Source organism: Chroicocephalus ridibundus, chromosome 15, assembly GCF_963924245.1.
Source record: "Chroicocephalus ridibundus chromosome 15, bChrRid1.1, whole genome shotgun sequence".
In the NCBI taxonomy this organism is placed as follows: domain Eukaryota; kingdom Metazoa; phylum Chordata; class Aves; order Charadriiformes; family Laridae; genus Chroicocephalus; species Chroicocephalus ridibundus.
In genome coordinates this window covers 1,974,230-1,986,827 of record NC_086298.1, presented here as the reverse complement: position 1 = coordinate 1,986,827, position 12,598 = coordinate 1,974,230, and the positions used below count along the sequence as shown (strand labels likewise).

At 47.3% G+C, this 12,598-nt stretch overlaps 2 protein-coding genes across 4 annotated transcripts in view; one reads left to right on the top strand and one right to left on the bottom strand.

The window, feature by feature from the left end:
- The window catches only part of PNPLA7 (patatin like phospholipase domain containing 7), a 137,528-nt gene extending 126,150 nt beyond the window's left edge, over window positions 1-11,378 (bottom strand). For all 3 annotated transcript variants that reach the window (XM_063353102.1, XM_063353103.1, XM_063353104.1), the window contains exons 1-8: window positions 10,933-11,378; window positions 7,710-7,775; window positions 7,181-7,268; window positions 6,458-6,540; window positions 3,337-3,425; window positions 2,832-2,972; window positions 1,308-1,467; window positions 171-251 (exon numbers count right to left, since the gene is read on the bottom strand). In XM_063353102.1, coding sequence (XP_063209172.1) covers window positions 171-251; window positions 1,308-1,467; window positions 2,832-2,972; window positions 3,337-3,425; window positions 6,458-6,540; window positions 7,181-7,268; window positions 7,710-7,775; window positions 10,933-10,992 — 768 coding nt within the window. In that variant the 5' untranslated portion in view covers window positions 10,993-11,378. The remainder of the gene's footprint in view (window positions 1-170; window positions 252-1,307; window positions 1,468-2,831; window positions 2,973-3,336; window positions 3,426-6,457; window positions 6,541-7,180; window positions 7,269-7,709; window positions 7,776-10,932) is intronic.
- Window positions 11,379-11,542: 164 nt separating this feature from the next.
- Window positions 11,543-12,170, top strand: MRPL41 (mitochondrial ribosomal protein L41). Its single transcript, XM_063353210.1, has one exon. The coding sequence runs from the start codon at window positions 11,645-11,647 to the stop codon at window positions 12,050-12,052; it is 408 nt and encodes a 135-aa protein (XP_063209280.1). The 5' UTR covers window positions 11,543-11,644; the 3' UTR covers window positions 12,053-12,170.
- The last annotated feature ends 428 nt before the right edge of the window (window positions 12,171-12,598 follow it).

Sequence of the window (12,598 nt, the reverse complement as noted above, 5' to 3'; positions counted from 1 at the left end):
ATAGCACAGAGCTACGTTTACAGCTGCGAAGGCCTGGGAGGAGAAAAAGAAGTGATCAAAGAGCTGTTTTCCATTTGATTCTTTCCTAGCAACATTCAACGCCTGCTTCCCCCGACAGGCTGCGTGACACGAAGCGGCACTGCAGGAAACCTGCACGTTCAAGAACTTACCGTGATAACGTCAAGAATGCTGAGAAGGCTGTGGACGCTGTCTCCTGCCAGCACCTCCTTAACAACCACTTCTGTTCCGTCCTGCAAGCAGAGGAGAGAAGATTACTGCCGGCTCACCGCAGCGCAGCGGGCACATATGGAGCATTTCACAAAGCTTAACTTGCTCTCGTTCTCCCAGACACTGAGCAGCCCGAAAAGAAATGGTCCCCCATTATAATTTGGATGCTTGTTTTCTCTCTGCTCTGATGGAAATGTGCTAATTCAAACCACCAAAGTTTTAAACCACCATTCGAAAAGTGATCTACTCAATTAAAAGAAAATGAAAGGCATTTTTGTCTAAGGGGAGATGTGACCTGCTTGTCTTTGCTATGTAACAATCAATTTAAACAAAAAAAAAAAAGTTTTCTTCACGCTGAGACAGAATTAGCTCCCTTTATCGCAGGACTACATGTGAAGAGGCAGCACAAAACACAGAACAGCAAAATGCCAAAATATACGGAAATCATCAAATTTGGGATAATTTATGAACCCAAACCCCCTGCATTTTCAGCCATCAGCAAATTGTTCACATAGTAAAGCTAAAGTCACAGTTCCGTCAGGAAGAAGGGAAAAAAAAAAAAAAATTCTAAATTGGCAGAAGGGATCGCAAGGGCTAGCACTCAACATTTTAAGACTCACCCATACAACAAGCCATCATTTCTCTTCCCTGTCTACCCAAAAGTGAGTCTGAATCTTCCACCTCCCAGGCAAACCCGCTAACTACCACGCAAGAATATTCTGGAGTGAAGCGTACTTGCTCTCTCCTGCTCTCTACACCTACGTCTGTAACTGCCAGCCAAAAGGAGAACGTTTCCAGCGCTGTGCAAAGCCCGTTTGCACCCCGTCCTCCCTCAAGAACTATGCAACTACGGGACATGAGGATATTTCAGAATGCCTGGTCAGCACTGTGTTTCGCTCTCTCTTCGAAGACACAGGGGACCACAGCTAAAAACCTTGATCTTTAAAAATACCATGGCCCTGAAGGGTTGGAAGTAATCCTTTCTAAATCACTATGATTCAAATGTCTAAGTTTAATCAATCCTTAATGATTCATGCCAACAGCTTTATCTCGAGAACGGCAGATCAGTTTATTCTTACACTTTCTTGAATGCAAACTTCCAGCCTGCCGTCCTGCACAACGTAGATGCTGTTATCCATCTGCCCGGGGCGGAAGATGTATTCACCTTCATGCAATTGCACAAAAAACATGTGCTTGCACAGTTCCAGGAAAAGAGGTTTCTCAAAGTGGCCGAGGACCCTGCAGGAAAGAAAACGCAAAGGGAAACCTAAAATCGGCACTGCCCTTGGAAAACCCTTCCCAAATTAGCAAAGCCCCAGGGGCAGATAGCAGCGGAACCCCAGAGCTGCTGCCGAGCGGTCCAGCAGCACGGCAGAAGCAGCAGAACTCCCCAGCGCAGAAGTGCAGGAGCTCTGGGAAACGCCGAAAACTGAAAATACTGGAGTTGCTTTTTGAGTAGCAATGCCAGCAGGCCCAGAAGGAAGCGTATCCACTCTTCCTTAAGCAAACATGGCTTTTGAAGGGGAAGAAATATAACAACCTGCAATAGATTCACACATTGCATGAAAAAAGTCGCCCTTCGGAACTTTCCCTTTTGGTACAGCTACCCTGTCCACGTAATCAGAACACGTGAGAAATACTGGAAACAAAGGGAAAAAACCCCGTCACCTGCACGTCCTTGTAAGTTTGGAATATTCCATCTCCCGCAGGTAACGTGCAACTCTGACAGTAGTCAGTCACTTCCAGGCAGACAGAAATACGCGTCCGACCTGATCGTTCTGTGCACAGGACCAGAAAGGCCCTTCATACAGCTCCATTAGCTCCCACTTAACAGGACCAATCAATCAAAATCTACTGCGGCATCAATTAGTCATAGGAGATCATAATTCCACAGTAGGAAGTTTAGATGATTTAAATAGCAGTTTTATTACAGTGTGTGTGACCTTCAGGACTAAATCATATCAGAACTGGGAGAAAAATGAGCATACACAAACAAAACCAGAATTACAGGTCTGAAGATCTCACGCTCTTTGCCGTGTCAGCAATATAAACTCGACTGAAGGGGCACAAAGCCCATCCCTTCCTCTCAACCCACCAAAGAGCTGAGAAGATTAAGTTGACTTTGATTCTGTTTGCAAGCTTTTTTAGCCACAAAAATAAAAGATTCTGCAGTTTAGAGAGCTGTCAATATGGTATCCAATTAACACGTACCAATTATACCATTCTGTACCAAAAAGTTACCTGATATAGTCCAAAGGGAATTTTAAAAATGTACTAGCAGAAATCTGTTCATGTTAGAAAAGCTTTATGATCATTATCCCCAAATTTAGGCCACTAATCTATGTCCCTTTTAAAAAAAAAAAAAAAAACCACAAACAAAAAAAACACGCATTCGACTATTTTCTTAATGTGTCTAGAAGATTAGAAGTCATTTATTTTTTCCTCATGCTCAGATGAACTTTCAGTCAACTGCTTAAAGATTCTGACCATGCAGTGATAAAACTGGTCTTGACGTAAAGACTTGACACAAACTGCTAAATATTTAGATCACTTGAACATCCGTCCAAAGCAAAATCCAGACTTGTTTTTCCATTTCACATTACCTAACATTTTTAAGCATGTATAGGACTTCCGATGGCAAATGGGAATTCTTTACATCAAATTCAGTCAGATCCGCCTCTAGCAAAGAGGGAGGTGGTTCTTTTGGCTGCAGGGTTGGACACTCCTTCTTAATACGCAGAATCCTACAGAGAAAATCAGGTCAGAAAGTTCAGGAAGTCTCCTCATTTGTCTTAAGTACGGGCTCTACGCAGACACCGCAGGTTGACTGCAATACTAACGGCACATCGTACCAAGTTACACGTTATCTAGTAGATAAAACAGTAGTGTTCCACCCTCCCGCCTTTCTTCAGCGAAACCAGAGACAGTGCTGCATAAAGCACTCCGTTCCAGCAAACTTCCCAGCAAAACACTAGGCCGAGGCACAGCTGGGAAAAAACAGCACCTGTGGAAAAGTGCTATGCTAGGGAGAGGTTCCACACCACAAACACAAACCCACAAACCCAGCCTCCGGGGCGTGAATTCCCCCTTTCCCAAAAGCCCAAGTACCTTTTAGCCAAAGATAAAACTTTTGCCCGCTTCCGCATCCTTTGGCGAGGCACGGTGTTCCCAACCAGAGAGTTTGGAAGAGTTGTAACCTAGGAGGAAATAATGAAACCAAGCCTATTTACTAAAAACCAAAACAAACAAACGAAAAAAAAAAAAAAAACACCAAACCAACCCACTAGTTCCAACCCTCCAAAGGCTCCAACTCAGCAGAACGTGAGCCCAGGGAAGCACTCACAGAAGACCTTGGAGGACTGGAACAACACCTACTCCAGCAACACCTTCTGGCTAGAAAGCAAGTGGAGTATACTTTGATTTTAATAAGTGACTACTGCAATGGTAATGGGTGGTAGAGGGGGAAGAAAACCCCTCAGCTATACGGTTCTCACTCAGAAACACTCAACAACAAGCAGAAAAGTAACAGTGAAGGCTCCAGCCTTCCTACGGCAGACCGCGATGCTGACAAACCGGGGCCGCGTTCCTTTTCGGGTCGGTGACAACCAGCACCGGAGACGCGCAGCGAGGCTTTTACTGGTTTGGAACAGTTACCAAGTGCCACCTTCTGGAAAAATGCAGCAGCCGCAAGAGCGAGAAAACACCTCATCACTTTCTAACCGTCGCTAGTTCTCTGTTTCTCAGGGAGTTTAATCCCAGGAAAAGGTTTCTCTCCCCAAAACAAAAAGACCCAAAACTTTAATTAGTTTGGAGACTCACTTTTTCAGTTTTTTTTTAGAAAGTAAAATCTTGGTATTTTATCAGAAATACCTGAATTACAATCAAGAGCAGTTAGTTTGTAATATTCTGTGTCTTATTCAGGAATCAAAGCAAGGTCTAAAACCCCAAAGCAAAAACTACCTGAAATGATTTTGCCATATGGAATTCTAAGCATTCTTTACTTCTGTGTTTTACATACAGCCAACTGTGTTAAAAAATATTAAAATGAAGAAGTTGCTGGCAACACACACCATTTCCTTTCACTGGGGGCTTTTTTTGGCCAAGTCCTACATAAAGGCTGATCTGCAACGCAAAAGCCAGGTTCAGGGAGTCATCTCCTCCCTCCACAACCAAACACAGCCCCACAACTGATTATTAAAACCAGCACAGCGTCTAATTATTAAGTCCAAGTATTTGTATTCACCTCAACAAAGCTCAGCGGTGTGCGAGGCAGAAGGCTGCGACAGCTCGGCAGAGGAAGTGTTCCTCACCAGGCACCGACCAACAAAGGAAGTTCACGTACCTGTACCTTGTTTTTCTACAGGTGTTGTTTTAAGTGCCCTGGCAACTTGGGCAACCCAAGCACACCTGGACTCGAGCGGATTATCCCCAGGACACAGCTAGGATGCCCCAGCTCTGCCTACGATCCCAACGGGCGCCAGTCCCAATCCTGCCTCGCAGCTCCCGGGGGTTGGAGCATCCACCGGACCCGCACCCTGGTTGTGACTCTACAGGACAGCGGGCAGGGAGCTCTTATCACCATCCAAATAGCCTTTTCCTTCACCGACCATCTGTATCTGCAGCTACAAGCAAGCAATAACCATTTGCTACTGTAAAAGGGGTCAGAGTCCCCACCTGAGTACGAGGCAGCTTTCCAGATCCAGGTTTTATCAACAGCATCATATACAAAAAAAACTGCACGTGGAGCTCCAAGAAGTTGCTACATATATTTCGGTATGGGAAGTGTTGAGTAAGGAAGTCACCTCCACCTCCAGGACCTACTGCACAAGCTTGTAACAAACCCACATGGGAAGTCTCGGCACTGACACAGCCGCTCACGGAATCCCTGCAAAGGTGAGTTCTTTTCAGCGTGGTGGTAACTGTCAGCCAGAAAAAAAATCAATCTCACATTCCACATACACTACGTGTTTTAAGGAGAAAGACAACAAGATTAATCTCCTCAGTTAAATGAAATCCAGGCGATCGGTGCTGGACACCTAGCATGCCTCCTGAGATTAACCTAACCCATTAAAGGAAACACCCGTCTTCAGATTTCCTCAAGCCTTCTCATTGCAATTTCCCAAGAAAAGCCACTTGCAGAGACAAAAGTAAAAAACAAACAAGAAACAGAACTAAACATCCAACAGGCAGCCACAGATCTGAAGGATTTAACGGAGTGATGCAGAAACAGATTCCTGACTGATGGAAAATTCTTGAGGAGCCCTTTCAGAACAATAAGATGGGAACGACATGAGAACAGGACGCTGAGGGCACAGGTTGTATTCCTTGCGACAATCCAAGGCAAAGAGGTTCATCTTGGGATAAGCCCCTCTTGAACAGTCTCTAATGAGACAGTTTGACGAGTCCTACTTGTAATTCGGTAGAAGAAGAGCAGAGCTCATATGCTGACGTGCTCAGTGCTCTTCACAAGGGGACGGCAGAAAGGTAAATCTGTCTATCTGCTCGGCAGACAGACTCCCATGGGACAGACGGTGCCGACTTTGAATGTAATGGCACTGCTGAAAATCATTATCTGAAAAGGACAATCCTGAATATAGGTGCCGAATATCGCGAATATAATCCTAAATACTGAGAAAGAGGATGCGGCCAGGCTCTTCTCGGTGGTGCCCAGCGACAGGACAAGGGGCAACCGGCACAAACTGGAACACGGGAAATTCCATCTGAACATGAGGAAAAACTTCTTTACCTTGAGGGTGGCAGCGCCCTGGCACAGGCTGCCCAGAGAGGTGTGGAGTCTCCTTCTCTGGAGATAGTCCAAACCCGCCTGGACGCGATTCTGTCCAGCCTACTCTGGGTGACCCTGCTCTGGCAGGAGATGATCTCCAGAGGTCCCTGCCAACCCCTGCAGCCTGTGATTCCACGTAAGACAGATTACTATAGATATATAAAACCCATCAACTCCACAGTGGAGTTAGATTTACCCCCTACTCTCAATGTCTGCAAATATTCTTGAAAGAGGAAAAGTTTGGCCAGAAAGAGAAGCGACTGCTGTTCTATCAGCAACTCGGGCAGAATTGCAGGAGCTCTGGAACATCCCAAAATTCCAGTAAAATTTTATAGGTTGAAGGCCCTGGGCTAGGCTAAACAAGCGAAGTACCGCAAACTTTACAACACCTCCCGAACTGGATTTTAATCTTTACTTCCCTCCCACCACGCCAGATGCACTTACCTTTCTCATGATCTTCCGCCCGTAGAACATCACTTTGTCTCGCTTGCGAAATCTGTACTGAGGCACGTGCGGCTGAAGTTGTTCTGAAAGAGAGAAGCATCATCACATCAGAAACCGCCCGCACCTCTACGCTAAGGCAAAGAAAACCCAGCACACGCCATCAATGTTGACCACCTCCATAACAGCTGTGGGTCCTGTCTACCGAGCAGCAAGCTCTTGTGGCCGGCCTTTGGAATTTAAACCAATACAAGACGGCTCATTACCCAACCCTGGTCAGCCAAACCAGGGCAGGGAAGAGCTGCCTTGAGGCTCTACCTAATCACTGGGGGAGATAAAATGGCTCTCTAAACAGATACAAGGATCAGGTAATCTTAATCTCACAAAGGAAACCTCTAACTCACCTGTTTCTCATTACTCTAACGGTGAAATGGCAGCAGGTTTGAAGTTATTTGCCTGCCAACTGACAGGAAAGCTGACATACACTAGAGAAATAAAAACCTCGAGCATCCTGCACATGACAGTTACGAATCCTGTGTTCAGGCCTGGGTAAGTGAATTAACACAAGTTCTTCATCCTTCTAAAGCTGTTTTCCTGCAAGAACCACTAGCTTCACAGCCAGCAGTTATTGCAAATCAGCATAGAATCTACCACGTATTGTTACAAAAATGCTGAAGATAGATGAGAAAACTGTTTTTAAAACATACTTAGTTATTGAGTACTTACTAGACTGTCTCACTCTTCTGTAAACGACGAACACAACAATTGCTATAAGAAGTAATGCAACTGCAGCTCCAATTGCAATCCCGGTCAGCTGTAAGAGGAATTGGGAGGGGAAAGAAGTCAGTAACTTCTAAAGCTGAAAATTATTAAGTACTTTTGGGGGGGGGGGTGAAGAACACTTAGCTCAGAAAGATGTCTAAAAGTCATCTTTTAGATGACATTAAAAGCACATTCATAAATACTTAATCTCTAATTAAAACATCACACATGCAAGAAGTTGAAACTACATCAGCATCTCACTCATAAGCTCACATGCAAAATATTTAGCATTTTTTCCCCCCAAAGACCTGAGAGCTGATCAACTCAACGTACGTGGCATGAAAGAACAGGAATTAATTCCTGCCTCACGCACAGCGACAGCGAAGAAACACTCACACTTTGACTGCGACTTAGTAGAGTTCCTAGAACTTAGGAGAAGCTACACACTATTTACACACAGCCTTTCATCCCATTGATCAAAGCTATACATTACCATAGTGGTCTGTATTCTGTCTTCTACAAACTGAAGAATTGGCATTCCACCTGCTGGTAACACAGCCTGGCACCAAAAAGAAGGTGAAATTAGTTGCCCACAACTGGCAAAAAGCCTCCATAAAGACATCTCCGCGCCTGGCCTGGCACGTGCAATGCAAACCGATTGTATTTCAGTCTCTTTCTTTCAACTACGGCCCACTTTGTAAACACAAGACACGCTGCGGAGAGGAGTCAGTGGTGGAGTTCGACACTGGTATCAGTTCAACACATTCCTAAATAGTCATAAAACAGGGTCAAACAGTGGGGTGATAACCTTTTTTGATGACTCTATGTTTTTCAGAGCAACAAGGACAAGAACTCAACGTAAAGGGGTTTATGAGACTGAGAAAGTAAGTAATAAAACAGCAAAACGAATTCACAATAAAAAGAAAATTACGCATATGGGGGAAAAAGCTCTGACCTTAGGTACAGAGTCCCAGGACCTGAGCCGACTATTGTCGTTCAGGAAAAAAATCTGGCAGTTAAAGTAGTCCCATAAAGACAGCTCAAAACTTACCAGAACAGGGGAAAAAGGCAAACCAAATAATAGAAACAAGTAGGAAAAAACTGAGTACAAGGACAGCTATGTCCCCCTGTATGTCTTAAACCTTACAAGTACTTGAATTTTAAGTACTACACACAGTTCTGGTCCCTGTTTTTACCCTTGGCTTCGGATCTGGATGACTTCTTAACTTAGCTTTGCCACCGAGAGAAAAATGAAGTGCATGCCGAAAGCCGCCAAACAAGTTTCTCTCATGAAATTGATTCCAGTTCTACAGCACAAATAAAACTCCTGCCTGACCAGTCAACGCAAACAGAGCGCTGTCTCTGGTTTGTCATCTTAGGTTGCTTTAACACAGCACATCGACAATTTATTTTCCCAGCATTAGTCAAACTAACTCTATCATTATGAGATTATTGTTAATGGGACTGTAGCTGAAAGTCGCAAGAATTTGGAAAAAAAAAAAGTTGAAAATTTTCGTAGCAACAAATACAACACATTCAGGTAAAGCAGAGTGGTATAAGTCTATTGTCTATAAGTGGTATAAGTGGTATAAGTCTATTGTGGTCACTTAATTTATTTCCCCTTGACGGTGTCAGGGACACGCACAGTTCTGCTACTGTCCAGGCCTGTGTGATCTCAAATAACATCCAAAACAGTAGTTGCCAACTGCCAGTCACATTGCTGCTACACGAGGAGAAGAACAAATTCGCGAGCAAAGGAATAAAACACACAGGCACAGCCCGAGCCCTCACACCTCAATACAGAAGAGCAGCGAGGGAAAGAAGAAACCCAGACCTCCAAGGAAAACTGGAAGGTTCTTGCAAGGTTTCTTACAACCCCCGGTGAAAACGCGATATTCTCAAGCACTGACAATCCCTGCAGAAAAGCAGGGAAAGGAAGCAGGCAGGTTGCAACCATACAGATGCTGGAGATACGTAAGCAGTTGCTGTTATGTGACAGCATCTGGGCGAGGAATGAGGTCAGGGTGAAGCCATTGCTGCTGAAGGACCCTCCCGTCAGCCCGAGCCCACAGGAGCTCCCTTCACAGGGCGACAGCCGGCACCCACATCCAGGGACTTCACAGGCGCCTTACGCAGCCGCAAACAATTCTCAGACACAAAACGCGTGTGGAACAACCCTGAAAAGACCCTCTCTCCATCAGAAAATGGAGCAATGACAGGCTAAGAGTATCTATTAGAAAGCATTTGTCTGTTTTTTCCAATGATGTTGACATCTCATTAAGAAAATGAGAATTAATAGCAACTAACAAAAATATACAGCTACACGCTGTACACACTCACCCAGAGTGCCAAGCGCAGAACAAGCAGCTCTGCTGAGAGTTTAACAACTCCACGTGGCGATCAAAGGCAAACTGTGAGACATTCCCCATTTAGGGAGGGGTGGGAAACACTTATCGGTGCCGAGAGCAGGGCCTTGAAATTCAGATCGCCCAGAACATCAGAGTCCTCCCAGCTCCCAAGCACGTGGCTCCAGGCACCTGCGTTTGGCTTCAGATACTGGATCTTCCCAAAACATTTCTTAACTGCATACAAGTACGTCGTATATATCATTTAGTTCTGAAAGTAACTGTTTCCTGTCATTACTACTAAAGCACCACATGCGTTGTTGGACTACGAGTTTCTTATTTATGATTAAGAACAGATTTAAGAACTTATTTATGATGAAGAAGAGCTAGCTGCCAGAGAATTCCACAATTCTTCCATCTTTAGGCTAAAAAAGTACTGTTGGAGCAAAAGACACTTAAATTGTGTAATTCTGCTAACAGCATAGAGATTGAAGCAGCATGTGAAAGGTTTGCAGTAAAAAAAATTTAAAAAACCAACATATACACAAAAAAAACAGGACCAATCTTGACATTTTTGGAAGGCTAAAACTCTTATCAGGAAAGGCTCTTTCCAAGTAAAAGCATCTAAAGACATTACCCAAGTGTCATGAAATTAAGGACATGTTATGGTTTGAAGAAGCCACAACAATTTATTGTTGTTTAGACAATTATTCTATCACTCAGTGACCCCTCCCCACCCTGGAAGGGGAATCGGGAAAAACAAGGAAACCCGAGAGTGGAAATATAAACAGATTTAATAGAATAAGACTAGATAACTAACGTTAATAATACTAAAGAACAAATATTGACCCTGATACTCCTATAAAATAGACAAGGATTATACTCAGACAATTCTATCAGCAGGAAGCTGTGCACTCCCAGCAAACGTGGGACACTGAGAGGCTGCGGCTTCGGGAGGAAGGGAAGGGCGCAGGGGTGAGAAGTTCTCAGGAGACAGAACTCCTCAGCAAACTTTCTAATTTCTATGGAATGTGCCGTTCGTGGTATGAAATGACCCCCCTGGCAGCTTGGGTCAGGTGTCCGGGTCTCGCACCTCCTCGTCCCCGCACCTGGGGAGCTCCAAAACACTGAGACCTTGAAACTCGCACACCAGAGCTGGCGACAAAGTAAATACTTTCACAAATTCAGACACTAGAGTCTTCTAGAAGTGCAGTTTTCCCAAGCGTTAGAAAAGACCTTACTGAAAAGTAACATTACTGAAAGAGAAATCAACGCAGCGTCGCTGGGACCAGGGCAGCGCAGTGGCTTTCAGCTTCTGAAATGCTAATGGGGCAATAAACATGTCAAAACCCACAGCAAAGCACACCGTACCTCCAGGCTGGTGGTGTTGCCCTCCTCCCCCGTCTCCGGGGGCACGGCGGGAGCTGACATGCCAAGGAACGAGGAGCAGACGGCGCTAGGAGACGACGGCACCCCCGACCCGAAGCCCCGCCGCCTGCCCGCTCCGTCCCCCCGGCCCGGCCGAGCGACCCAGCGAGGCTCGGGCACAGGCGGCGCTACCGGGACCGCCGGCTGCCGAAGGCCCCCGGGGGGCGGGGCGGCAGGACCTCCCTCGGACGCTCCAGGGCGCGGCTGCAGCCCCTCTGCGACCGCCGGTCACCACAGTCAGGCCCACGGCCCCTCCCGTTAAACAGACACAGGACGCTAACGGGCCGCCGTCCGCCGAGCCGAGCCGAGCCGAGCCGTCCCACCAGGCCCAGCCCGCCCTATCGCGCCCCTCACCCGCCGCCACACCGGGAGCCGCCCGGGTCAAAGGTCACCCCCGCCGCCCGCCGAGGGCAAGCGGCAGGCCCCGCCCACGCCCCGCGCTGCTCGCTGCTGATTGGGCGGCACAGCCCCCACCCCCGCGGCCAATGGCCCGCGCTCGCCGCGGCGTTACGATGGGCGCTGCGGATTGGCTGGCGCCTGCCGGCCAATGAGACCGGGCGGTGTTGGTGTGTGGGGAGGTGGGAGCGCCGTGAGGTGAGGGTGGTGGTGCCAGAGCGGTCTCACCGCGCCCTGTGGAGGCCGCAGGTTCCCGGCCATGGGGCTGCTGACCGAGCTGGCCCGCGGGCTGGTGCGGGGCGCCGACCGCATGTCCCCCTTCACCAGCAAGCGCGGCCCGCGCAGCTACAACAAGGGCCGGGGCGCCAGGAGGCCGGGTGTGCTCACCTCCAGCAGAAAGTTCATCCGCGTCGAGGAGATGGTGCCCCAGTTCATCGTCCCCGACCTGGAAGGTTTCAAGCTCAAGCCCTACGTCTCGTACCGCGCCCCCCCGGGCTCTGAGCCACCCATGACGGCCAAGCAGCTCTTCACTGAGGTGGTGGCTCCCCGCATTGAGAAGGATGTGAAGGAAGGTGCTTTTGACCCCAACAACCTGGAGAAGTATGGCTTCGAGCCGACGCAGGAGGGCAAGCTCTTCCAGCTCTTCCCCAAGAACTATGTGCGGTAGGGAGCAAGCAGCAGGGCTCCCGGGGTGAAGAGCATCATCGTCCTGTGAGACACAACCCACACCAGCAAACATGGGACAGCTTCTGTCACTGGCTATTAAAAGCAAATCCTTCCATGTATTCTTTCTGCAATGTCTGATTTAAATTGCTGTGGGGAAATGGGGGGTTAATTTCGCATCCCTCGCTTAGGAAAGTGTTACTTGTGTCTTGCATTGTGCATGTAATTGGGTTGTGTGAGCATGTGGGTGCCCAGAGAGGAGCTGATTGACCAGGCGCTGACAATTAGCAGGAGGCAGTTTCTCTTCAGGCTGCTAAAACATCATTCCTTCCTTCTGGGAAGGAACTGCTGTTTTCTGGGAAGAAGAGAGGGCACATCTGATCTCCTTGGGAGAGTCTGGCATTCTTGGCTGGGGAAAGCCGGCTGCTGCAAGCTGTCCCCAGTCTGGGAGCGCTGCCCAGCTCACACCGAGGGACAGAACCCTTCAGTGATTTACCCCCAGCCCCCGTGACACGTTCCACCAAGGCAGAAGCAAGACGCCCACCAGGCC

What these genes read in the sequence shown, in the direction of transcription:
- MRPL41 (XM_063353210.1), top strand. Translation starts at nt 11,645, where the DNA reads ATGGGGCTGCTGACCGAGCTGGCCCGCGGGCTGGTGCGGGGCGCCGAC.